Below are 25,273 nucleotides of genomic sequence, written 5' to 3'. Positions count from 1 at the left end.
ACCATTCAACTACATTGCAGTGGAATTTTTAAAGCAAATATGTCAAGCAAAAGCCCCACCACCTAAATAATCCAAAATGTTCGTAGGGAAATGGCCAGCTACTAATTGGAACCACAGTCTTTTCAAGTCCCTGCAGGAAGAGGGTTTGTGTTTAAAGAAACTGGAATTAAACTGTAATTTCTCTGAAGGACGAAGCTTCTCTTGCAACTCCCCTTTTTAATGAAGCTGATCTCAGGCTCCAACCTGTGACCACTCATGCAAGCTCTCCGTTAGAAGTATCTGCGCTTAAGTGACAGAGGGCCTTCAGCAGCATCCTTCAGGTACACAGCATTAAACACACAAGAGCTTTTGCAGGGGCTAAGGGACCAAAACCCTGCAGCAAATGAAAGAAAAGCCATATGGGTTTCAACCCACATACACCTCTTCCCAGCAGAAAGGACATCACCGGCGCAGCCCTAAGACTGTCAGCTTTTCCTTAAATGACTCCGAAGTGCCGGCAGAGGAGGGTTCAGAGCCACGATCAGGAAGAAATTGTCCCTTTCTTGCCGACACAGCCTCGCAGATCCCATACACAGGGTACGCCCGAGGGGGCTCAGCCACCCCCTGGCCCCGACTTCATCCCAATCCCTGCTGAAGCAGAGTTTACCAAGCACTGAGCCAATGCCCGTCCACTTCGCTCAGACCAGCAGCCAGAAAGACGCTTAGAAACGGCACTGTGGGGCACCATCTTTTTAATTCGTACTCGATAGCTGATAGAGATTAGGTTTGTAAAGAGGGGCTTGTGCTTGGTTCTTTTAAACTACCAACGTTTCGAGGTTGTTGCGATCGGGAAGCCCAGCCTTTGCCTTCCTGCCCCTCACAGCCTTCCCTGCCTGGGTCTTACAGAGCGCTTTTTGTCTGTTATCTGCTTTTCAGATTCAACTCTCCAGATGAGGAGCTGTAACTTGTGGATTGCGTGCTAAACGAGACAAAACAGCAAACGACATCCCACAAACTCACCCGGCAGCTCCGCGACGAGCCGGGCTCCAACTCGCTCCTCAACCACCAAACGTCCTCCCGCAGCTGGCCATGGCCCCCTCCTGTGCCCAGACCCCCGCAGGAGCCCACGGGCACCCTGTCCACGCCAAGGCCCGTTTTCCTCAGCCCTGGTGCCACGCTCCAGCCCCGAGGAGCGGCTCCTCGCACCCCTCACCCGCCGTCCCCGCTCCCCTGAGGGGACCCCTCGATGCCGACGGGCACCCCCAGGCCGGGGTCCTCCCCTCGCTCCTCGCACGGAGCCGCCGGCATCTCCCCGCCCGCTGCGGCGCTGCAGGCCCCGGCAACCGGAGCAGCCGGGCGAGGCGGCGTCGCCCCAGCGGGACGGCGGCCGCTCCCCCCCCCCCCCCCCACCGCCCGCTCCGGGTCCCCCCGGGAACTTTCTGGAAGGCGCCCACCGCCACGCGGCCCCGGCCGAGCCCCGCCGGACCCAGACAAAGCCCGGGGCGCGCCGTGTCCCCCCCCGGCCCGGCCCGGCGGTCTCACCTTGCGGTGCTTGTCGGCGAAGGGCAGCGCCAGCCAGGGCATGGCCCGCACGGCCTCCTGCCACTGCTGCTGCTCCTGCTCGGCCGACACGAAGACGATCTCGAGGCGCTGCCCGCCGGCCGCCGCCGCCTCCCCCCTGAAGCGCCCGTAGAAGGCGGCCAGGCTGGCGCCGAGCTGCGCGCAGGGGCCGCCGAGGCTGCAGCCGAAGTAAAGCCCCACCAGCGAGACCCCGCGGGCTGCCAGCGCCGACACGGCCACCTCCTCCCCGTCCGCGGCCACCAGCACCTCTCCCAGCACCTCCGACAGGGCGCCCGCCATCCCGCCCCGCTGCGCTGCGCTCCCCGCTCCGCTCCGCCCGCCCGCCCGCCGCTGCCCGCGCCGGCACAGACCAACGCAGCCGCGACAGGGGGCGCTACCGCTCCGCCCGGCCCCGCGCCCGCCTCCGCCTCGGGCAGCGCCGCCCTGCGCCCCGCACGGCCCGGCCCGGTTCCCCCCGGCTCCCCAGACGCGGGATGGGCCAGCCCGGCCCTCAGCGCCCAGGCCGTGGGTCAAGCCCCCGGGGGCCTCACGCAGGTTTGAGCCCATGCAAGGCCCGGCGGAGGGATGGCAGGAGGGATGGCGGGGGATATGGCCGGTGCCCACCCGGGCAGGGAAGGCCTTGCCTCAGCGCGCCGTCCCGCTGCCATGGCTGAGGGTCAGTAGCTCGCCTTGCCCCGCGCAAACAAAGGAGCGGCTGAGGGTGTTTGGAGAAGAAAAGGCTCAGGGGGGACCTTACTGCTCCCTACAAGTACCTGAAAGGGGGTTGTAGTGAGGTGGGGGTCAGTCTCCCAAGTAACGAGCGATAGGACAAGAGGTGACTGCCTCAAGCTGTGCCAAGGGAGGTTTAGATTGGGTATTGGGAACAGTTTCTTCCCGGAAAGGGTGCTCAGGGATTGAACAGGCTGCCCAGGGCGGTGGGGGAATCACCAGCCCTGGAAGCGTTCACAAACAGTGCAGACGAGGCCCTCAGTGACATGGTTTAGTGGTGGCCTTGGCAGTTCTGGGGGTCAGCAAGGGTAGAGCAAAGCCTGCAGAACTAGAGCGTTTTCCTTCTTTGTTTTCAAGCTCCATTGTAAATGTAATGTTTGCCCTTATCAATGGCAGGCAGGAAAATCCCGAAAGCCAATCCAGAACTGTAAACACGAGGAAATTTGGCTGCATTGAATTACACCGTCTGGCTGGCTGGAATACAGCAAGGAAATAAAGCTTAGATGGTGACATGCAAACCAGGCTTTAAAATGTGTTTGCTCTTGGCAATCAAAGTTTGTAATCTGCAAGCCTGCAGAATTCGCTGTGGCTCAGCCACCTCACACTGATGTCTGCGTGTCCATGCTGCAGATCCTGACCTGCCTGTCCTCACCAGAAAACACCTCAGCATGCAAACACGTATTCTCCACTCTAACACACCAAGAAACATGTAAGTGTGAAAACAGAGTATGGGTTTGGGGCTCAAGTTTGGGAGGTTTTGGTTTGGAGCATCCATATGTGTTCTCCAGAGATGCACAGCTCCATGGGCACTGCAGAAACACAGGGGGAGCAAAGGGTGTGCATGGGTTGGGCACCTCCTCTAGGTACTTCTTGCAAGAGCCTCAAAGCAGCACTCTGAGATCTGCTGCTGTAAAAAACACCTTTATTTTTACAACACCTCCTTATTTGGCTTTTTGTTGTTGCTGCTTTCAGTTGTACTTAAAATCGTTGTCTAGCATCCAGAGCCATTAGGGGACGCTTTATAAATACAATTAATTATCATTACTATTATTACTACAGCTTTACAATCTCTCTTTTCTTTTGCCAAGACCTGCTCCCTAGAGGAGGTTCAAAGCAAGAGGAGTTTTGTCTTGTTTTTATTTGTCCTGCCTTATCTGCCTTAATTAAGTATTTGGGCTCTTCAGGGCAGGGTTTTAAGTCTGCAGCCCTGAACTCAATCAACCCATATGGCAATATAAATACTCTCTTGTAAAAACAGTATTCATGTCTGCAGTGAATTTGGCTGGCCCTGTTTTTAGCAAAGAAAGCAGAACTAAGATGCTCGGAAGTACACAACAAGTTAAAAGCATTTCTTCAAGAACAATAAAATAGACCGAGGGATCTCTTCTTACCAAACAACATCATGGTGAGTGGGGTGACCAGGCTGAGGTTAAACCACGCAAACACTTGCAGGGCTCTCATTGATGGGGGATGTTTGGCTGTGCGCAGTAGAATCGTGGATTCGGGATGCCCATTTGAGAGCCAGCTTGGGACACTGGAATTAGAGAACCAGGACAACACCACAGGGTTTTTAATAAGCAGTTTCTTGTCTCTACAAGGCAGCACCAATCTGCATTTCCCTAACTCCAATGCATCCCAAGTCATCTTTTTCACACCGCATCCCCTTTGACGAGTATATATTGTGTTTTTCACTATCTAGTAAATATTTTGACCGAGAATTTGCCAAATATTTGGATTTTCCTGGATGTGCGTTCCCCCCTCCCAGTGTTCCTCAGGCTCTGGCCGACGCGGAACACAACAAATTCACCTCCGCGCACGGCTGGAAGGGGACCCGGGCCCGCTCCCGTTGCACCCTCCCGCCGGCGAGGCTCCACCGGGACCCGCGGAGCTCCAGCGCCCTCTGCCGAGGCGGCCGCGCACAGCGAGTCCGGAGCCCGGTACCGCAGCCCAAGGGGCGGCAGCAGAAATGGCCCATGGAGCTGGGGTCGTGCGTGCTGCTTCACCGGGGAAGCCTCTGCCCAAAGCCGATAGTACCGAGCTGCGGGTATGGGCGCTCATCAGCTTGAGGACTGCTGGCGGGGTCTCCTCAGAGCGCAGTAGAGGGGGAGAATCCCCTCCATTACTTGCTGTGCACGCTCTGGGGGGGTTCTGGTCTCAAGTGCACACTGCCGGGCCATGGGGAACTTCTTATCAACCAGCACCTTCAAGTCCTTACCTTCAGGTTCGCTCTTGGTCCAGCTTTGCCTGTATTTGTGCTTGGTATTGCCCCAGCCCAGGTGCAGGACCTTTCACTTGTATGCTCAGGGTGGTTTTTAAACAGCAGCAGCTGAGTTACCCTGAAGCTACAGCACAAAGGAAGCCATCAAAGAAATCTCTTATTTCCCAACAGAAGAGAGAAGCAGGCTGATTAGACTCAATTTTTGGGAAGGCAGCTTTCCAGGACATAGAAGGAGCCCCAGGTTAGTTTCCAGCTCACACAGTGCTGCAATGGCGCAGGCAGGCAGCAGCACACAGCGGCGGATGGGCAGCAGTGCAGAGAGACACGGAGGCCCTGCCAGGCTTGCTGGTGCCACTGAGACACTAGATTTCTCATTGCCTCTTTTTTTAAGCAGGCAACTGCCTTTTGGACAAAACCCGTCCATTATAAACATTAGTTTCATGCTTCCCTATAAACCTTTCCTACAGAGGCATGTCTGGACTAGCAAGCTGAGACAAATAATGGTGGGAACAGTCCTGTTCATGTCAGAGTCCATGCCAAAAAACAGAGGTTATGGGCAATAAGAACACCCAGGATGATTAGAGACTGCTGAGAACTGCCTGTTCCTGAGCTCAGGCTTTCTGGCAGCTGTGCAATTGCAGGTCCTGTAACGGCTCCAGTGCAGCAGCTGCATCACCAACCATCACCATTGTAAAACATTATTAGTCATTATGGTTTTTTACATTACTGAACATTAATTATACCTTGGAGACACAGGGAACAGTGGAACACCAATTCTCTTGGGTCTGAGGAAGCCATGTCACTCAGCAGGATGGACTTGAGAACACTTCCATGGGATTAAACAGAAAAACCACCTCTGTTACCCATTAGAGAGGTTACCCTGCAGTAAGGGTCACTACAGTGTAAGATCATTGGCATGTTTTGCTAATGCAATTACTACTCCAGAATACAGTCACTTTCTTCATCGTCAGATCATCACACAAGGGGAGCTATCGGAAGATGGCTGTTCAGGTTTGTTCTTGGTGTTGACAAACCGCAAATCCCTGTGCTGCATCCACTCTGATCATCTGATCCTGTGGTATGGCACTTAAATAAAACCCAATTTACTTGCAAAAGGCTCTTTATTTTCTAATATAGCTGTATTCTGAACTCCACATTGTACAGAGGGGAGTGGATTTTCCATGGTATCTGGACATCAGCCAGCAGTAAGGTCTCTTAAAAGAAAGGGACACTCTTCAAACAGCTGAGCGGTTGACATAAATCCATTGTGTTCTGACAGTTTTCTTATTTGGTGGCTCTTAATCGCAATGGTTCCAGACACGGTACATTTGTGGGGTTTATTTTAGTAGCAGGATGTTGGCTGCATTTCAGAATATGGACATCCATATCTAGAGAAAGCCCTGGGTACTCATCCTGCTGGCAACCTGCAGAAAAAGGGCCTAATTCTGCTCTGCAGATGATGCAAGCCAACTGCAGTCTTCTCCCCTCAGCTGCTTCCTTCTGGATTCACATCGGCATCACCGGAGCTGCTGAAACCAGCTCCAACAGGGCTGCCATCTGCCTGCTCTAGAGGGTTTGTAGCTGGTCACACATTAACTCCTTTAAACAAGTCTGTGTTAAGGTGTCAGCCTTCCAAAACACTGCCCCAAATTCACTCAAGGTCTAAAATGGCCCAGTTCAACGATCTTACACTCTGAAGGAATTTGACCCTTCAAATTCTTCTAACTGGTGTCGCAATACTGTCAATATCCGGATTGCTGAGGGCAGCTCCGTGTGAAGCCTGTGGTACATTTGACCCTTCCCATCCCTCTGGGAGTGCCAGCAGATGAGCCCCATCGCATCTCACTGGGCAGCTGGCAGGACCTTTATCCCTGTCACAGGAGCAAAGGTGTCACAGCATCCAGCACCAGTGCAGAGCTCAGCCTGCAAGTCTGCACCGACCTACATCCCCCTCAACAGTCACAGGCTGATCTGAGAGTGGGGAGGCAGAAGCAGAGGCAGGGCTGATGCACCAGTGACAGAGGAGACCACAGGGCACATCAGACCAGGTCCTGTTCTGCTGCTTCCCAGCAAGACTGGGATCCATATGTCACCACAGAAACACAACACACCTCTTCTGAAAGCAAGTAGAGTTGATTTCAAACACCAGCAGCAAAACACAAGAGGGGTTTCAATCACAACTCTTCCATGTGTATTCTGTTGTCCAGTACCTGGCTCCTGGGAGGTAACATTTCTCCCCTGCGCCTGAAGCGATAGGGCTTATTATTTTCAAAGTCCTTTTCCCCAGGTTTCTGCCTGCTTCTCTGCCTCCTCTTTGCCAGACCCACGTATTGATCTTACCAAGGTCACAAGTAAACTCCAAAGGGACTCACACTTGTGCTGTGTGAGAGGGCCATGAATGGCACAGTCTCAGCCTTATCATTTCCCTCCTGCCTCCACATGAGATAATGGCACTGCAGGAACCCTCTGGCCTTCACTGGCCACAGTCACACAACAGTGAGGACACACATTGTTCTCTGCTAACTACTTCTAGTTCTTCATAGCTGCCACTGCAGTACCATCCTGCAGGCAGCACGTACACCCAGCTGCCTGCTGCTCTGCCCAGGGGAGGTAAAACATCCTCCCCAGCTCACCAAGCCCTGCACAAAGCCATGCCATTTAAAGCAAACACCAGTGACCCTTGCTGCTTTCACCCAGCATGAGACTGGAGTGACACCTTCCCTTGCATTTCTCCAGTCTATTTTCTGCCTTCAGAAGATGGAGCAGTGATGTGCACACTGTATGCCCTAAGTGTTCACCTGAGCTCAATCTATGCCCACTGCCAAGCACAGCAGGGTGGCCTGAGCCCCCCAGGGTGGGTCATGGTGATGTGAACACCACCAAAGGAAGAAGGAACTGTTTCAAAATTAAAACATGTTCACACTGAACGTTACATTGTTCTTTCCTCATTTGTGAGAAGGTTTCAGTGGTCTGTGAATAAAACCCTCTGGCTATGCTGAAACATGCATTTCTTGAAGAAACAGCTTCAGGTAAGCTTTGCAAGTTGCTCTTTCCCCCTTAACTACCACCAAAATCAGGGAGAGCTCAAGCCCAGGCTGCCACAGCGGCAGGCACTCTTTTGTCCTGAGATACCCTAGTTTCATTATGGCACATGAAACCAGAGTGGCTGTGACTCACCACCACTACTACACAGTACTTCACAACGTCACATTGTACCCCAGGGAGCAAGAGAGTAAGTGGAATATTAACAATACTTTACATTTCTGGGTGGTGACTGCACAGCTATAAGGCACCAGGGGAGCATTTATACAGCTGAACCAAACCCTGCTTTCCATTGCAACTTTCCACGCATTAGAAATAGATTTGGTTACAGCTTCTTGGTTACAAGCAGCTGCACTTAGGTGGAATTTCAGTCCTGTTACAACCACATTCCATCCAAACCAAACCTTCCTGCCAGATGCCGGACAAATACAAACACCCCAGCTGAGAGTTGGGGTCCAGCAGCCCCCCCTTCAAATCCTCCCACCCTGCCAGCAGCACCTCGGCACTGTGGGGGGAATCCCTGGTTCCGGGGGCATCCCCAGCTCATGAGGTGCTGGTGGGTGGATGGAAGAGAGAAGGCTTCCCAGAGCAAGCTGCCCCTCACCATTATTGAAATGCTGATGGCAGAGGGGGCATCCCCTGAGTGTTGGAGGATGTGCCTTTGACAGGCTCCTGTGTTAGGGGACTCAGCCCACAGCCAGCATATGGCAGGTCCTAAGCCATCACCCCACAAGGAGGTCCACAGCCTCTAACCACCACCTGGGGTGGGGGTCTCTGGCGAGCCCCTGGTCCCTAATCAACCTCCGGGGGTCCCCATCCCATAACCAATGAGTAGAAGGGATTTAGATACCAGCTACCAAACAGAGGGGTCCCCTCTTTGCCAAAACCAACCCCCAGTTTCCTCAACAACACACGCTGGGGGGTCCCCTTCCCCCCCCAACCGCACGGCGGGCCCTGGCTCTGGCCAACACGTGTGGGGATCCCCAGCTCCTGCCTGCCCGCGGGGTGTCCCCGACCCGCAGCCCGAGCACAGAGCAGGGGACCCCACCGCTTGCTTTAGGGCTGGGCAAGCCCTAACCCCGCGCACGGCGAGGACTGGGCCGCTCCCGAGCCGGCCCGCACCGCCCACAGCGGCGGCCCCGCGGGCGGGGAGGCGGCCCCAGCCGGGCGCATAAGGCGGGCGGCGGCACGGCCGTAGCGGCGTGGCTGGGGCCATGGCGGCGGCGGCGGCGGCGGCAGCAGCGCGGTGCCTGCGGGGCGCCCGGCGCCTCCTGCCCGCGGGCGTGCGGACGGAGAGCTGCGAGCTGGCCCGGCTGGCGGGGCCCGTGGTGAGAGCCGGGGCGGCGGCACGGGGGGCGCGGACGGGCCCGGAGCGGAGCCAGCTCGGGGGGGGGGGGGGGGGGGGGGGAGCGGCCGCGGTGCTGCGGCGAGGGGCCGGGGATCGCAGCGGGGCTCAGGCACCCGCAGCCCGGCGCCGTGCCCCGGCCAGCCCGGGCTGAGCTGGGGACCTCGAGGCCCGGCGGGGAGAGCCCTGCATCACTTCCCTTCAGCCCCCGGCCCGGCTCCGCGGCCCGGTGCCCGCTGCTGAAGGGGGTGCGAATGCCACCATTTATTCCTTAACTGCCATCTGAGTGCTGCCGCTTCGCCACAGGAGTGCCTGGTGCTGTCCAGCGCGGTCCGCGCGGCTATGAAAGAGCAGTGGACTTGGGGAAGGGGACCCTGTGAAGCCAGGGTGCAGCCCCGGCACTGCCATGTGCCCCGTGGGTGACAGCAGGTGGCTTTGCTTGATGCCAGCTCCTTGGCCGGCCCTTCAGCAGACTCTGGGTGCAGAGGTACCCAATGGTCCTGAAGTCCACCCTGGAGTGCTGCTTGTCTGGAGGGAGATGCGTCCTTCGACAGTCAGGGATGGACAGTGCAGCACTGAGCACGTTTTGGGGAGCGTGCACCACAGCCCCAGTCTGAATTCATTGCACATGAAGCTGCGTGCTTTGAGTCTTCTGCTCTACCTTGTAAATAAGTACCAACTGTGAACTTCCCGGAGATGTCCTCCCTGACATCACAGCACTGACTTGCTGTGATCAGGCAGCAGAGGAAGTACAGATGGGTTTCCGTTTCTGTGGCTGAACGTACCAGCACTAGCTCAGTTCTCTCAACCATTCCCCCTGTGGCACAGCCCGCTTCTTTGTGTGCACGGATAACCTCAAAACCAAACCTACAGCTGCCATTAGTGAATGATAATTTCACATCAATCCCTGCACTGGAACAACCAGGGAGGTACAGACCCCTCCTGCGGGCATTACTCACAGCAGCAGGTCAGACATGCCTGGGCCTGGCAGGAGGGCAGGAGAAGGTTTTGTTCTGTTCTCCCTCTGAGCCCATAGGAGCTGGTTCTCCAGCAGTGCTGGACTCTCGGCTTGTCAGCTGCTGGGTGGGAAGGAGCATGAGCAGACCGTGGGGATGGTCCCCAGCCTTGCCCACCCCTCAGTGGGTATAAATATCTCTAATTCCTACCATCTGGTTCTGGCTGTGCCATGAATCTTTGCCTTGGATGCTTGTAAGGAGGCCATCCTCTTGCTCGGGGGAAATGAGGTCTGGAGTGCAATCCCTGCTACAGCATTGTTAGGCCTTGCTGTAGCCCCTGGTGAGGAAGAAGCTGGACTTGGCGTCCCTCCAGGGGGAGAGGACATTGCAGTCTGGGAGGAGAGCTTTCCACAGTTGTACAGCAGTGTGGAAAAGCATTGGGAGTTTTTATGTTCCCTCTCTATGCATCCCTCATCCTGGAAAAGAGGATTTCTAGTGAAGCTGTTAAGCCACACATAAGCAAGGTCATCGGGCAGATTGGCTGTGTAGCACCAACATACCACAGAGGTCTGCTTTGAAAGACAAAGTCACTGACAGTTCTAGAGTCGACTCCTCTACCTGAGCAGTGCTGGTGAGCAGGGACAGGAGGGCAGAGCCTACAAGCAGTAGGAAACCTGCCTGTTCATGGTTGACTCCTGGGGCAGGGGTGGTGCTCCTCAAGTGCTAATGGGTCCTCATCTCACCATCTCCTTCTCTTCCCATCCTAGTTTGTCGCCCAGTTGCTGGGGTTCCTGATCAGCGTGGTCAGCTCCATCTTCTGTGGCCACCTGGGGAAAGCAGAGCTGGATGCCGTGACGCTGGCCGTGTCAGTACGTATTACTCTGATTTCAAACATGATTTATGTGTCACTGTAAAAAAAGAGGAAAAAAACCCAAACCAAAACCTCTAGGAACGTGTGAGGACCCTGTGCAAGCATTCCATCCACCAAGCTGTTCTTCCTTTTGCCCTGAGCAGGGGCAGGAAATGGGAATGGAGCAGTGGGCACCTGTGCCTGTCCAAGGGGGCAGGGGGCTGGATCTTGTGCCCAGCTGTCTGGACCCACTAGACCTGGGTGTGCACATGTGGCTAGGAGCAGCACTGTTTGTGGCCCTTTAGATGTTCATCCCTTGCTAGAGGATTCTTTTCCACACTAAAAGGGAGAAGAGACTATTTGGGTAACAAGATCGTGTTATTCTGAGAAATAGAAAACTTCCCAAAAACTTGTAGCAGAACTGTGACCTGCACCCTCCCTTGCATCCCAAGTCCTTTATCTCTCCTCCAGGTTATCAACGTGACAGGCATTTCCATCGGTTCTGGTTTAGCCTCAGCATGTGACACACTGATGTCCCAGGTCAGTGGCAGCTCCCCCTTTCTTTTCTGCCTGGTGGTGTTTGATTGGTGGTGTCTCACCTCCTGTGCAGTGTGATCTGGGCACAAAGGGTGGGAGGATGGCAGCTTCCAGACAGCAGGGGCTACAGATATACTGGCTGGAGCCTGCTCCCTTCCTACAGCTCCCCCAGGGAGCTCTGGGTCATGCCTGTGTAGCAAAGGGATGGTGCAATCCACCTGAGAGCCAGTTACACCCAACCAGCATTAGTGGCATTAGCCACTGCAGGGCATGGGAAATGCATTTAATCAGCCCATTGCTGCCCTGGGTCCTGAGCATTTGCCCAGGCCCTTTGGCTCCCTGTAACACTCACCTTGGTCCTCTCTCCTGACTCAGACGTATGGTGGCAAGAACCTGAAGCAGGTGGGCACCATCCTGCAGCGAGGGATCCTCATCCTACTGCTGTGCTGCTTCCCTTGCTGGGCACTCTTCATCAACACTGAGCAGATCCTCCTGCTCCTTCGACAGGACCCTGAGGTCTCCAGGTCAGCAGTCAGATAAAGCCCTTCTGGATGAGGCATTTGGCTGTGGGTGGGTTGCCATGTGGTGTTGGAATCAAGGCTCTGTGGAGCTTGAGTGCGAGCTGCTTGGCTTGATTCTTGCTTTGCTCTATTATTAACCGAGGAAACAACTGTCTTTCCAGGTTAACTCAGGTCTACGTGATGATCTTTATTCCAGCGCTTCCTGTGAGTTGCTGCTAAAGCTGTTAGAAGCTCTGCATCCCTCAGTAACATTAGGGGAAGGGTGGAAGGGTCTTTGCTGCTTGGATCACAGAGCAGCATAGTGAGGGTTTTGCAACGTGCTCCTTGATCTTGGGCTTTAACAGATGTGCGTTGGCCAGCAGCTGCTGGACCAGCAAACATGCAGTCTTTCATCTTGCTGTGCAAAGGTTTTTACTGCAGGCCACACCTCTGCACAACACGTAACCAGTGATGGACATTGGAACCAAGGGCTCCAGGGCCCGCTCTTAGCTCTGAGATAAAGCCTGCAGCTTGCTGTTCACACACACTCGTAGCTGCTGGGCCCTTGGCTCAGAGTAGTACCCCTGGGGAATAAGGGCTTGTGGGTTAATCCTTTCCTCCAAGGCTTCCAGGCACTTCAGGCTGATGAGGAAGCACAGGAGATTTCCCATTTAGAGACTGTTCTCTCTTCCCAGTGGGAATGGGAGGTGCCTTTTGCTACTCTTGGCTTTGGGCGGCAGACCAGAGCGCAGGAGCAAGGTGTTGGGCAGCATGGCGAGCTGAGGGAAGGACCCATCTGAGTGTTAAATGGTAGCTGGCAGTTGAATCAGTGTGGTGGTGCTGATGAAATGGGTCTTGACTCTTGCAGGCGGCGTTTCTGTACCAGCTGCAGACAAGATATTTACTAAGTCAGGTATGGTATAGCTAGCCAGGCTCTGGAACGTGCATAAAACTTGGCATCTAAATTCATCTGGGGAGAGCTGGGCTGAGGAATGTGTGATGCACAGTCCCCAGCCAGCCCTGCAGGGCAGGAAGAGCTCATGGAAATCACCCTTGGTTTGCTCCATTTCCCCATTGCTACCTCCCAGCTCTGCATTTTGATTGCACCAGTTCTTGAGCCCTGCAGCTCCCTTCTGCATGCCTAACACAATCCAGCTTTACCTGAAACAGGAGCTGCCTTTTAGGCTTTCTCCTTGGGCACGGCTGTAGGTCTCCCCCGTGTTTGCTGGATGGGGCTTGGGCAGTGTTGGCGCAGTAAACTCCAAAGTTCCTTCTTGGCTTCCAGGCCATCATTTTGCCTCAGGTGCTGACAGGGATTGCAGCCAACCTCCTCAATGTGGCCATGAACGCCTTCTTCCTCTATGCACTGAAGCTGGGCTTGGTGTAAGTGTGAGCAGAGGTGGTGACAGCCTCTCCCTGTGTGCCGGGGTTTGCCAGGGGCTGGGGTGTCCTGAGTGCCTGGTTCTAGCACCCTCTGACCTGCCTGTCTCTCTCCCCAGGGGCTCTGCCTGGGCCAACACTGTTTCTCAGTACACCCAGGCCATTCTCCTCTTCCTTTACGTGTGGTGGAAGAAGATTCATGTGGAGACCTGGGGAGGTACTGTTCATAGCTTGATCCTTCAAAATACCAGTATCTGGCCCTGAGGATTTGGCACTGTCACCAGCAACTGACAAAGGGATTACCATCCCCTCAAGGCAGGGAGATGCTGCAGCCAAGTCCTCAGGGCCTTTATTGTAGCTCCAAGTACATTCTTGTTGGTCATCCTGTCTCAGGAACAGAACATAGTACAGCAGCAAAAGGAGAACATGCATTCATTTTGCTTCACCTCCTCACTGCAGGTTGGTCCAAGGACTGTCTCCTGGACTGGGGTTCCTTTACCTGGCTGGCGGTGCCCAGCATGCTCATGATGTGTATCGAATGGTGGACCTTTGAGATTGGAAGCTTCTTGGCAGGTGAGTACAAATCCTCTTTTTTCCTCTAGCTCAACAGGTCATCTTCCAGCCATGGAAGTGCTCTGGTGGCTGCCTCTTGAGTGTGTCCTGCAGGCAGCCTCCTTGCATGCAGGGTTGGTTCTGCAGGATGTTAGATGGGAACCCTGTCGTCCCTGCCTTCTTGTCAGCAACGGAGGAGTTGAATCCTCACCCAGTGAAGGAAATGCTGAATCTTTTCCAGGTCTGCTCAGTGTGGTGGAGCTGGGTGCACAGTCTGTCATCTATGAGCTCTCCTCTGCAGCGTACATGGTAAGGGCTGGGTGTGTAAAAGATCAGCCTGGAAGGAAGCCCCCAAACGGTGGTCCTTAAGATCGAGGCTGGGAGGGAAGCAGGAGTTGGTATGAGGCAGGTGATGACTCTCAGGCCTGCAGAACAATTGTACATCCCCAGGTGTGCTGCAGATGGAAAATCCCTTTGCTGCAGCAATGCCCATTTGCCCCAGATTCCCTACTGGGGAAGAGGAAAATTGCAGCAGGTTCTGTTGCCACTCACCTCTTCCTTGTCTCCTGCTTCTCAGGTGCCTCTGGGGTTCAGCGTGGCTGCGAGCGTCAGAGTCGGCAATGCCTTGGGATCAGGGGATGTGGTGCAAGCCAAGACCTCCTGCATCACTGCCCTGCTATGCACAGGTCAGCCTGGGTCCTGCAGAGTGGAATAAAGTGCAGTTATTAGCAGATGGTTCAGTTCCCCTCTCACAGGGCTGGGGACTCCCCATAGGAACCCAGACCTACTTGTCTGGACACTCTGTTTTGGGAAGGTGAGACCCTGGCTTCTCTTTTTCTCTTAGGAACTTGGTACAAAGGCTTTGATAGTTAAAAATGCAATTTAGCTTTGTGTCCTCCACCTCCAGAAAGTAGAGGGAGTATCTGGTGAGAAAGTGAGGAAAACAGACTTCTCCTCTACTGTGGTGTCACTTGGAGGTCAGCCAAGCCCAGTCCCCATCACATGAAGCCCTAAGGTCTGGGTCAGGAGCAGGACCTGCTGTCCTTGAGGCAAGCAATTTGACTATTTCTTTCTCTTTCAGAAGTTTTTGCTGTGGTGGTTGCAACATTACTGGGAACCCTGAAGGATGTGGTGGGATACATCTTCACCAATGACAAGTAGGTTAACGGCTTTCTTTTGGGTATTACTACCTTCTTGGAGGGTGTGATTTACATCGAGGAGCTGCTCAGAAGCTGCTGACACGTAGAGCTCATAAACCCCCATCTGGCAAACATGTTCCTCCCCACTGGGCAGCACAGATGTTTCTGGCACTGGGACACTGCCATGGGGGTACCCAAGCTGCACCCATCCACTCAAGTCTCATGGGCTGGGATCAGGCTCTGCGGCTGGCTGAGGGAAATGTGCCACAACCAGAGTCCCTTGGGACCAGGCTGTGCTGTTTTCCCTGACCAGTACGTACATCTTCTCAACAGGGAGATCGTTATCTTGGTGTCCAAAGTGATGATCATCTTTGCTCCGTTCCACTTGTTTGATGCAGCAGCAGTGAGTATTCCAGCACGCGGAGCGATTCCTCTCTGTAGGTTGGGGTACAATGGAGAGTGCAAAGCTGCCTCTAGCTCACTTTTGATCTGTTAAAATGAGACAGAGAAGCAAGCTGATAACTGTCAAAGCAGCTGTTTATGTTACCTGTAGCACCTCGGTGTCCCCTGTGCTTGTGGTTGACCTTTGGCTTTGCTGCAGGCAACCCAGTTCTTTCTCCCTCTTTTCCCCTGGCAAGGCTTTAGCTTTTTACTATCTTGTCAGAGCAACACGAGTGAGAAGCTGGATCTTGAGAGATGCCAGGTACTCCCAACGTAAGGGCAGTGCTCACACAACTTGTTAGATAGTAATTTCATCCTGTTACCTCCTGTTATGTCCCTGGGAGGGGACCGAGGCAGCATGGAAAGCACTGTGGGGTCTGCTGGCATGCCTCAGTGTCTGCAGGCAGCTCCACATCCCGCGCCTGGAACAAGAGGAGCCCTGCGCCATGTGCCCTGTGATGTGGCTTCGTTCCCTCTTGGCTTTGCAGGACAGTGCTGTGGGTTCCCCTGTGCAGAGGGCTGTGCCATACCCCCGTGATGGTACCTTCCACGGCACATGCTGTCCAGTGTATTGATTCCTCTGCCTGCTTTCCTTAGGCGACGTGTGGCGGCGTGCTGCGGGGCACAGGGAAGCAGAAGCTGGGTGCTATTGCCAACGCTGTCGGCTATTACACCATGGGTCTGCCCATCGGCATCTCCCTGATGTTTGCAGCTAAGATGGGGGTGTTAGGTATGTGCGTCCTCCCTCCATTTGGCACGGGATGAGCTGCCAGCACTGCTTCTGCTGGGCCAAATCATGTGCCTTGAGCTCTGCCTTTGTGCTTGGGTCTTTCTCTAGGGGCTGGGGTGCACACCGAAGTGTTTACCTGAGACAGCTTCTGAGTAGCCTCCATCACATCAGGGCTGAGACAGCCCAGTAAATCCAGGCTTGCTCTCAGCATAGGAGCACCCTGTTTCCCCTCACCGCCCCTCAGGGCATCTCTCCCATCCAGACAGGGTTAGACACTGGGCAATAATCTGATGCCACTGAAGCCCTCGGGCATTTTGGCAATGGCTGTCGAAAGCAGGCATTCCTCAGGCCTTTCCTGAAGTAACTTTCCATTGCTGCAGGTCTGTGGGTGGGAATGATCATCTGCATCTCTTTGCAAGCCCTTTCCTTCTCCACTTTTGTCATGCGCATGGACTGGAAGAAAGCTGCAGAAGAGGTGAGACCTGTGCTTCTCTCTAGTAACTCTTGGAAGGTGTTAGGGGAGTTCCTGTCCCAGTACAATGCCCCAGCCCTCTGGGAGGAGGCAAAAGTGAAACGGGATCTGGCCCTCTCCTGTAGTGGAGGAGCAATTTGGTGCTGATCGTGCTTGCTTTGGGGGAGTGGAAGGAAGAGGTTTGCTTGGCTGGGCAGGAGATCCTTGCTCTGGCAGGAGATTCTCACACTGAGAAGTGCAAAGATCTTTGTGTGCTTTCAGGCTCGAGTCCGAGCTGGGCTGAAAAAACAGCTGGAAGATGTGAACTCCAATGGCACAGCTGCTAACAAAACATCTGCTGTGGGTATGTGACCGGGCCTGACTACAGGCAGGGAGCCCGAATTCTCCACCCAGCCCTTCCTTTCCTTCACAGTGTGTCTGTCCTGCAAGCCCAGATGCCTGGTGCTTGTCCCAGGCCAGTGGCACTTCCCCTGTGCTTTGTAATGGGGTACAAAACACCCTGGTACCACCCTGGCTGCTCCGGGGAAGAGCCTGGACTGCCAGCCACATTGCTGTGGCATGTCCCAGTGTCCATGAGCCTTGGGAAAGGGGACTGTCCCTAGTGCTTGTGCAGCATCAGACTGGGATGTCCTCACTTTGCAGCTCAGCTTCCCTACAACACTCACCTTTCTGTTACACAGACCACATCTCCATTGACACGGATGCCGTGGACACTGTGGTCCTACCTGAGAGCATCATCGAAGGCGAGAGCCAACCTGACCACCAGCTCACCACGCAGGAGGAGCCTGCTGCTGTCCCTGCTCCTCCCAGGGTGGTGTGGAGGACTCTGATCATGCGCCGCGTGCTGGCTGCTGCCACTGCTGTTGCTGTCCTGCTGGTGGGCATCCTGGTCCGGCTCCTGACCAGCAATGGATAGAACCAGGGACACTGGGGAGCTGTGCACAGAGCAGGAGGGCATGTGGTGATGTCCCAGGAGAATGGTGCACGGGGAGGTATTCCTTGTAAAGAGTCACTTTGCTCAGTTTCTGGTTAACTCACAATGTTTTATCCCATGTGCAAAGTTCTTAAAGGGGGTGAGGATGCAGCATCTGGGAAGAAGGTGCTTGAGAGCTGGTTCCTCTCCTGCACTGCATTGGGATGTCACTTGTGATAGGCAGGAATGTATCCTGAGGCTGGCTGGGGAAGGAGACAGGGACCTTGTGCTGCTATCCTGTTTTCTGCTCCCTGCGGCCGTTTGTCCATGTCACTTGCTAGTGGCAGAGGCTCTTGCTGCCTGGAGCAGGTTTCCTCATGCACCGGTTTGTGCCCGTATCTCGGCGTGTCAGAGCCCACTTGTTGAAGCAGCGCAGGGAAAGGCCCATACTGTTGGAACATGGTTCGCTGCTCTGACTGCTGCTGGGGCGTTGGGTGCTGGCTGCTGGCCCTGCTCTCCCTGCTGTATGGCAGGCACAGGGCCTAAAGCAACTCCTCTTTGCACTTTTGTAAGGTGGGCTTTTGATACAATAAAGTTTTCTGAGTAAACGCTGGGCTGTTACTGTGGTGTGAGCATGACCCTGGGCATTGGCGTGACTGAGCTGTTAGAGGAACGCCTGGTCGGTGCAGCTTGCACAATGGGCTTGCACAGGACACAGCCTCAGCCTCCTGGCCCTGCAGTTTGAGGCTGGCTCTGGGTACAAAAACAGGGTTTGTGCACCTTCAATTCTCCTGTGAGCTGAGTGGGAGAGGGTGGTGTGGTGCACAACCCTACAGAACCATCAAGGAACTGCTGTATGTCTCAATGCAACCACTGCAGCACTGTCTACGCATCTTCTGCCCTTACCAATGAGCCCCTTGGGATGTGTCCCAGTGTCTCACCTGCGGTTGTGGGGCATATGCTCAGCCACTGGAGGTAAATCCCATATGTAGCTGGTGCACAGCACCTTCCTTCCACCCCACAATGCTCCTGGCACATGGTGCTGGGTGCCTGGAATGAAAAGATATAATAAATGATAATAAACACATAATAAAGGCTGGCATAAAGGAGCTTGAAACAGGCATCAACCCTGAGCTGCCCACATTGGTGGAGGATGCGGCAGGCTCTGCCCTGCTCAGAATCCCAGTGGTTTTCGAATGGGAGCCTGGGGAGAGGGGGAAGCTGCCTCGCTCTTCCCTAGCGCACTGGAGCCCAGCTCAGCGGGGTCTGCCCCGCAGCAGCGGCTCCCCTCCGCCTCCCCTGTCCCGGGACAAGGCAGGACACTATATTTGGCTGCGGAATGGTGCCAGGGACACTCGATGCTGCTGTGCGAGGCCGAGAGCCGGAGCCAAGAGGGCGGCTTGTCTTGGCCCCCGCCGTGCTGCGGTGAGAGGCGCCGAGCGCACAGCGGCACCGCCACCGCCGGCACCAGCTCACGGGAGCGCAGGCACGGACCCACGGATCCCCCAGCGCCCCAGCCAGAGGAGCCGCAGCGGAGCAGGAGGGAGGTAGGAGGGCTCCTGGGGGCGATCTGGGACGGCTCAGCCCCTGCGCTGGCCCAGGGCAGGCAGCAAGTGCCTTGTCCCGGGTGCAGGCTCCTCTGCGCTGCCCGCAGCAGTGCACGGGACCTCCACCAGCCCCCCGGCTCCGTGCCCTGCCCTGCCCCACCGCCGGCACTGCACGCGGTCAGCCCACCCGGCCCCGGCTGAAGTTCACCTCCGTGGTTACACATTGCTCGCAGCGCCGGGGTGAGGAAGGAGAGGCTCGTTCCACTGCCCTGGCAGAGCGGCGGCATGAAGCGGGTGAACCTCCCCGAGGAGAACGGCTTTGGTGAGGCCATGGCCACCGGGCAGCGCGATCCCACACCGGGCAGCTGCGGGAAGAAACGGCACCGGTTTCGGCTCCTGCTTCCAGATAACTTCTGGCAGGACACAAAGAAGCTGCTGGTGCTGGCGGGGCCGCTGGTAAGGACCCCGGGAGGAGAAGGCTCCCCCCAGCACAGCCGCCCCTGCTCACCTCCATCTCTGACCTTCGCCTCTCCTCTTCCCCGCACTCAGATCCTGATCCAGCTGCTGATCTTCCTCATACACCTCGTCAGCTCCGTATTCTGTGGCCACCTGGGCAAGGTCGAGCTGGCCGCTGTCACGCTGGCCATCGCTGTAAGCATCTGCCCCCGCACCGGGCACCAGCTCCCACCCGCTGGCACTGGGACGGGATACGGGAACGGAGGCAGACAAGGACAGAGGAGATTTCAGACTCCTTCTTTTCCTTTTAGCCCCTCTTCCTACCTCAAAGTCTCAAATGCTCACACTGGCTCTTTGTTTTCTTAACTCCTGTTTCCAGGTTATAAATGTTACTGCCATCTCTGTAGGTTACGGTTTGTCTTCGGCATGTGACACCCTGATATCACAGGTGGGTAAGAGAAGCTGGCACTTGTCCTGGAGACACCGGGTTGTCCTGCATCGGCTGATGCTGCTCAGACGCTGCACAGAGCCCCAGTTGTACGTGTGGGATGGGGAAGCCTGTTCCCAAGTGGCAATCCCATAACAAGGAGCTCTGTGCTTACCTTGACACACCAAATACTTCTTGGGCAGTCTGTGGTGGTCAGGGTTCAACGATGGTCCCTGTCCACCCCGCACCGGTGTGCTGTGGCTGCGGCAGAGCTCACTGCCACCCTCTCTCCCTGCAGACCTATGGCAGCAAGAACCTGCTGCGCGTGGGGGTGATCCTGCAGCGCGCCACCCTCATCCTGCTGCTCTGCTGCTTCCCCTGCTGTGCCATCCTCATCAACATCGAACAGCTCCTGCTCCTCATCCGCCAGGACCCCGAGGTCTCCAGGTCCGGTGGTCCCGTGCCCCCAGCACCACGGCCTCACCCCTCCCCAGCACAGCGGGGCTGCAGGAGGGTGGCTACGGTCATCGCCCCACGCTAACCAAGCCTCTGGCATCCCCCAGGTTAACCCAGCGCTATGTGATGGCGTTTGTCCCTGCTCTCCCGGTGAGTCCCTGCGGGCACCCTGCATGCTGGTCACGCATGGGGACTGGGCAGCCTGCTTCTATTTTCCACTGCGGCACAGAGCCCCTGCTCAGTGCTGGCCTCGTCTCATCCAACAACCTCCTTTTCAGGCGGTGTTTCTGTACAACCTGGAAACAAGATACCTGCAGAACCAGGTCGGTCCCGCAGCACCCGGGGCTCCCTTCAACCGTGCACCCGGGGTTGTTGTGCTTACCATTCCCAGGTGTGGGGCAGTGTTTGTCCCCACCACTGCCCAGGTTCCCCTGAGCAGCTCTGACGCTGGGGATCACCCCATCCCACAGCCAGTTGTACCTACCTGCCTGATGGACCTCCCTTTGTACTTCCCCATGTCAGGGATTTACCTCCAGCACAGTTGTTTTCCAAGCAGGCAACATCATCACAAGGCTATTTTTTGGCTGGGAAAGCTGCTGAGTGTGGGGCTGGTGGAGACCTTTGCTCCTCTCTCCTGAAGCTTTTGTGAAGGCACCAGAGCCCCCATTTCCTCCTCTTTGCAGATGATCATGTGGCCGCTGGTGCTGAGCGGGGTCATTGGCAACATCATCAACGTGATTGCAAACTGCATCTTCCTCTACGTGTTCCGCTTGGGCATCACGTGAGTAGCGCCTGCATCCCAAAGAGGGGCCAACGCACCCCTGGCAATGCCTATGGGACTTCTCAGGGACATCAGCACCAACATCCAGCACTCACGGGGCAGGCTCTGCTCTGGCACCCGGAGGCCGGGGAGGCATGAGCAGGGTGACAACAAAACCCTTCTCGTTTCCTCTGCAGGGGCTCAGCCTGGGCCAACACCGTGGCTCAATATTCACAAGCCATTTTCTTGTTCCTGTATATTATAGGCAGGAAACTCCATGTGAAGACCTGGGGAGGTAAGAGCAGCTCCCCCAGCTCCTGCTTTACACAGGGGTCATCAATGTTCTATCAATCCCTTCTCTGCAGTGAATTCTGCTAGTGCTGACAGTGAAATATTAACCCCAGCCCGGTGCACCCCGGTAACACGGTGCTGCTCCGGCGGCAGCACATCACGTGTGAGCGCTGGCAGGGCCGCGCTGGGCAGGGAGCATTCGTTCTGGGGAAGTGAAACTTTCTGCTGAGGCTTTATAGGGTTCGGACTGGATGAGCACAGACGTAAGCACGAGGTCGTCCTTGGACACCGCTCGAGGAGGAATGAGCTGAGAGTTGCACCACTCCATGGCCCACAGGATGGCATCAGCAGAGCACATTTGTGCGTGCTGTATTGCTGGAGGTCCTATGGAGCTCAGGAGCATTGCCCTGGTGGCTCTGCAAGCAGGAATGGCACCTACAGCTGCCTCGGGTGCTCTCAAGGGTGCAGCCTGTGGCCATTCTGATCATCCATCCAGGGATGTTTCTCCTCGCTGCAGGCTGGTCCAGCGAGTGCCTGCTGGAGTGGGACAGCTTCATCTCCCTGGCCATCCCCAGCATGCTCATGATGTGCATCGAGTGGTGGACCTACGAAATCGGGAGCTTCTTGATAGGTGAGCGGAGAGGGGGAGCTGCGTGGAGGCTGACAGGCTGTGACGGTGTCTGCAGCAGAGCTGCGGCTCTTCCCTGGGCACCCACATCCAGCGCTGCCCCTCTCCTCTCCCCCAGGCCTGCTGAGTGTCATAGAGCTCTCTGCCCAGTCCATCATCTACGAGGTGTCCGTTGTCGCTTTCATGGTAAGGGCTGGGGGTTGTTATTCCAGACCAGACTCCATAGGCACCGTCCTGGGCAGAACACCCAGCAAAAACCAGCTCCAGCAAATCCCAATCTTCTCCCTCTCTGTTTAAGCCTCTCCCCGTCCTCCTTATCCCTCTTATGGAGATGTTTTAAGCCCTGAACTCTGTTCCCCTCTCTGCCGGGCGGTCATTCCGCTGTCACTGTGGTGCCCTCATTACCTGGATGCACACATGAGCCTCAGCCCTGTGCTTTCAGATCCCCCTGGGGCTCGCCACGGCCGCCAGTGTGCAGGTGGGGAACGCGCTGGGTGCCGGCGACGTTGACACGGCCAAGAGATCCTCCTCCACCAGCCTGGTCTGCACAGGTCAGGCCATCAGCGGGCTCAGAAGCCTTTGCAGGGCTCCTTCCAGGCACAGCAGGAGCATTTGCAGTCCCCTGTGTCCTCTTCTCCCCCTCCTCTCTCCCTTTGGCTGCCCCTGAGCTCAGCACTTTGCTCTGTTTTTCAGGGGTGCTTTGCATAGCTGTGGGGGCCATTTTAGCCACCACGAAGGATGTGCTGGGATACATCTTCACCCGGGACAAGTAAGTGCCTCTGACTCCTATCCTTAGTGCATGGAGGTCAATTCCCCAAACCCATCGTTGTCTCTTCCCTGTCCCCAGGGAGATTGTTGACTTGGTGGCCTGGGTCATGCCTGTCTACGTTGTCTTCCACTTGTTTGAAGCCATGTGTGTAAGTCCCTGCTATTTTCAGTAGGGAGTCTCGGTGCTGAGCAGCAGCATCACAGGTTGGTTGGTCGAGGGTCCCTCAGGCTGTGGGTAACACCAGCACAAGCACCAGGACCCTGCATTGCTCCTGGGCTTGGTCACCCCTTAGAAAACACTGAGGGCATAAAAAGATGATGATCACAGGACCAAGCAGGGACATGGAAGTCATGGGGCAGAGGCAGGGAGCTGGTTCACCCCAGGCAGCGGCAGAGCCCCAGACTGGGCCAAGGCGGCTCTCCCAGCTCTGGCCCCAGCCCCTGTCCCTGTCCCTGGCAGGGTGCCTGCAGCGGGGTGCTCAGAGGCATAGGCAAGCAGAAATTCGGTGCCATCCTCAACGCCGTGGGCTACTATGGTGTGGGGCTGCCCCTGGGAGCCGTGCTGCTCTTCGTGGCCAGGATCGGTGTCATAGGTACCAACCCCCAGGCATGCAGCTCTGCATGGCCCCAAATCCCATCAGCAGCTCCCTCCAGCTCCAGCGATGGATCACCATGACCCTCTTCTGCCTTGCTGGGGACTGGCCACAATGGGGTGGACTGGGATGGCCCCTGCAACTACTGAGAGCTTTAAATTGTACTGGGAAAAAGCAGCCAGGTCTGCTGGGCAGCCCCACAGCAGCGCCCATGGGCACCCCATCCCTGTGTCCCCACTGACCTCAGTGACATCCATTCGTGACTCACTGTCCTGAGATGAGCCCTTGTTGTGTTGCTCCGGCTGCGGACCTGGCTGACCCTGGCTCACCCTCACAGGCCTGTGGCTCAGCATGCTCGTCTGCGTCTCCATCCTCTGTACCTGCTTCATCACCTACATCTCCCGCATGGACTGGAGGAAGGCAGCAGAGGAGGTAACCTGTGCACCCACAGCATCGTGCCCTGCCTGCGGGGAAGTCCTTAGTGGTGGGGCTGGGATTGCAGTGGGATGAGACAGCATCATGGGTTTGATCCTGTGGGATAGGGCTGCCCAGGGCTGTCAACCAGTGTCTCCAGCAAAACCCAGTGGTCTGTGACCACTGTATTCAGCTCTCTCCTACACTCAACAGCCTCCTTCTCTCTGCACCTTGTGCCACCTTTGGCTGGGGACACGAAGCACAAAGCAGACAGGGTCACCCAAGCTACCTCAACCCTGCAGCCCCCAGCATCACCTTGTGCCCCAGCCAGCACCTCTCATTTCGGGCATCTTTCAGCTACACAGTGCCATTTCCAGCCAGATTAACCCCGTGAGAGGTGACATGCTGGCTTTGCTCAGTGGGCATTTCTGCACCACTGGCTAAACCCGGAGTGTTCCCCCCACCAGGCTCAGCACCGTGCAGGAGTGATCCAGTCACCGATGGAGGAGCCGAACCCAGGCCCTGAACCCTCCTGCAAGGAAATTCCCTTTGGTGCAGGGCTGGCCTCAGTGTCCCACACTTACCCCCCTGCCACAGCGGTGCAGGGGTGTGTAGGTATGGCCAGGAGCTGGGCACAGTGGGATGGGGGAGCTGGGCACTGGGTGCAGTGGTGGCTTTGGGTCCAGGAAGGGTCCTCAAGTATTCGCGTAAGCCAGGGATGAGCCCTTCGTTACTGGATAAACAGTGCTTACAAGGCTGGGCTTGGGAGGGTGACAGAGTTGGGTGTGGGGACAACCTGGAGCTGGGGACAATGCGCACAGGTCTTACCTTGTGGACTGAAGCTCCGTCTAAAGCTGGCGATCTCCATGCTCTGTGCTGCTCGTAACGTGCTTCAGGACCTCAGACAAAACCCACGCAGGAAACCCCTCAATGCCCCGTTCTCCTTGCAGCGGGAGTGGATGCACAGAACGGTGTCATACTCACAGGCATCACCAGGGCGGAGGGACCAACGTACCAGCTGGAGCCCCAGCAGTCCAACCCTGCCACATCCCCTCCGGCCACCGCCACCATCACCAAGGCGCTGATCATCCGGCGTGGGCTGGCAGTGGCGGCAGCCATCGCAGTGCTTGCACTCGGAATTGTCATAAAGCTGACAACCAGCAAACACTGACTCGCACCAGGGACTCTGGGGACTTTGGAGAGGTGAAAGCCTCTCCTGAGGGATGGACTTACACAGCTCAGACTGGCCAGCAAGAGAATCCAGCGCACGCCTGTCCCATGGGAGCCAAAGGGGCCCTGTCAGCATTCGGCAGCATCTGCTCAGCCATCGCTCAAGGAACAGGCCCTGCAGCTGCTCCGGCCCCCAAAGCACTGCTCCCAGCTGCCCGATGCATACTGAAGTGTGCGGGTAACCCGCTCCAGCTCCAGCCATCACCTGCCAAGCAGAGCCCAGCTCCCACTGCTGCTCCGTGACATGCCAAATAAAGAACAAACCCAGCTGCAGCGGGCTGGCTCCTTTGGGTGCAGGCTGAGGGCAGGACTTGGGCTGGAGCACGGAAGCATTTGATGCTGGTGGCTGCAGCCCCTGGG

At 56.2% G+C, this 25,273-nt stretch overlaps 3 protein-coding genes and 1 long non-coding RNA gene across 5 annotated transcripts in view; 2 read left to right on the top strand and 2 right to left on the bottom strand.

The window, feature by feature from the left end:
• Nucleotides 1–1,880, bottom strand: part of NXN (nucleoredoxin) — a 51,143-nt gene extending 49,263 nt beyond the window's left edge. Inside the window, exon 1 of the mRNA XM_065694624.1 lies at nucleotides 1,522–1,880. Coding sequence (XP_065550696.1) covers nucleotides 1,522–1,839 — 318 coding nt within the window. The 5' untranslated portion in view covers nucleotides 1,840–1,880. The remainder of the gene's footprint in view (nucleotides 1–1,521) is intronic.
• A 585-nt stretch (nucleotides 1,881–2,465) lies between these two features.
• On the bottom strand, nucleotides 2,466–4,593 carry LOC136022180 (uncharacterized). The gene is made up of 3 exons (XR_010616034.1): nucleotides 4,484–4,593; nucleotides 3,660–3,802; nucleotides 2,466–2,693 (listed from the first exon to the last, which is right to left on the bottom strand). It is a non-coding gene; the product is annotated as an uncharacterized LOC136022180 (long non-coding RNA).
• A 4,105-nt stretch (nucleotides 4,594–8,698) lies between these two features.
• SLC47A1 (solute carrier family 47 member 1) lies at nucleotides 8,699–17,951 on the top strand. The gene is made up of 17 exons (XM_065695168.1): nucleotides 8,699–8,856; nucleotides 10,597–10,698; nucleotides 11,151–11,219; nucleotides 11,592–11,740; nucleotides 11,899–11,941; nucleotides 12,585–12,629; nucleotides 13,002–13,099; nucleotides 13,216–13,313; nucleotides 13,556–13,669; nucleotides 13,890–13,957; nucleotides 14,226–14,334; nucleotides 14,730–14,805; nucleotides 15,121–15,190; nucleotides 15,826–15,958; nucleotides 16,339–16,433; nucleotides 16,692–16,773; nucleotides 17,111–17,951. Exons 1-17 carry the CDS (start codon nucleotides 8,743–8,745, stop codon nucleotides 17,344–17,346), a joined length of 1,701 nt encoding a protein of 566 aa, XP_065551240.1. The 5' UTR covers nucleotides 8,699–8,742; the 3' UTR covers nucleotides 17,347–17,951.
• Nucleotides 17,952–18,778: 827 nt separating this feature from the next.
• LOC136022177 (multidrug and toxin extrusion protein 1-like) lies at nucleotides 18,779–25,186 on the top strand. Of its 2 annotated transcripts, XM_065695166.1 has the most exons (18): nucleotides 18,779–18,890; nucleotides 19,124–19,346; nucleotides 19,440–19,541; nucleotides 19,726–19,794; nucleotides 20,072–20,220; nucleotides 20,337–20,379; nucleotides 20,508–20,552; nucleotides 20,913–21,010; nucleotides 21,187–21,284; nucleotides 21,798–21,911; nucleotides 22,027–22,094; nucleotides 22,351–22,459; nucleotides 22,602–22,677; nucleotides 22,756–22,825; nucleotides 23,137–23,269; nucleotides 23,607–23,701; nucleotides 24,151–24,298; nucleotides 24,634–25,186. In XM_065695166.1, the coding sequence occupies exons 2-18, from the start codon at nucleotides 19,176–19,178 to the stop codon at nucleotides 24,852–24,854; spliced, it is 1,809 nt and encodes a 602-aa protein (XP_065551238.1). In that variant the 5' UTR covers nucleotides 18,779–18,890; nucleotides 19,124–19,175; the 3' UTR covers nucleotides 24,855–25,186. The 2 variants fall into 2 exon arrangements, with proteins under 2 accessions (XP_065551238.1, XP_065551239.1); XM_065695167.1 differs by lacking the exon at nucleotides 18,779–18,890 and having other exon boundaries at nucleotides 19,095–19,346; nucleotides 24,670–25,186.
• The last annotated feature ends 87 nt before the right edge of the window (nucleotides 25,187–25,273 follow it).

This window comes from Lathamus discolor, chromosome 14 (genome assembly GCF_037157495.1).
Source record: "Lathamus discolor isolate bLatDis1 chromosome 14, bLatDis1.hap1, whole genome shotgun sequence".
Classification (NCBI taxonomy): domain Eukaryota; kingdom Metazoa; phylum Chordata; class Aves; order Psittaciformes; family Psittacidae; genus Lathamus; species Lathamus discolor.
The sequence above is the reverse complement of the archived record's forward strand: the minus strand, read 5'-3'. Positions and strand labels throughout refer to the sequence as shown.

Coding starts and splice junctions, on each gene's coding strand:
- SLC47A1 (XM_065695168.1), top strand. CDS start 8,743: ATGGCGGCGGCGGCGGCGGCGGCAGCAGCGCGGTGCCTGCGGGGCGCC. Junction 13,314..13,555: donor TCATGTGGAGACCTGGGGAG/GTACTGTTCATA, acceptor TCCTCACTGCAG/GTTGGTCCAAGGACTGTCTC. Junction 16,434..16,691: donor GGAAGAAAGCTGCAGAAGAG/GTGAGACCTGTG, acceptor GTGTGCTTTCAG/GCTCGAGTCCGAGCTGGGCT.
- LOC136022177 (XM_065695166.1), top strand. CDS start 19,176: ATGAAGCGGGTGAACCTCCCCGAGGAGAACGGCTTTGGTGAGGCCATG. Junction 20,221..20,336: donor CAGGACCCCGAGGTCTCCAG/GTCCGGTGGTCC, acceptor GGCATCCCCCAG/GTTAACCCAGCGCTATGTGA. Junction 22,460..22,601: donor CACCAGCCTGGTCTGCACAG/GTCAGGCCATCA, acceptor TCTGTTTTTCAG/GGGTGCTTTGCATAGCTGTG.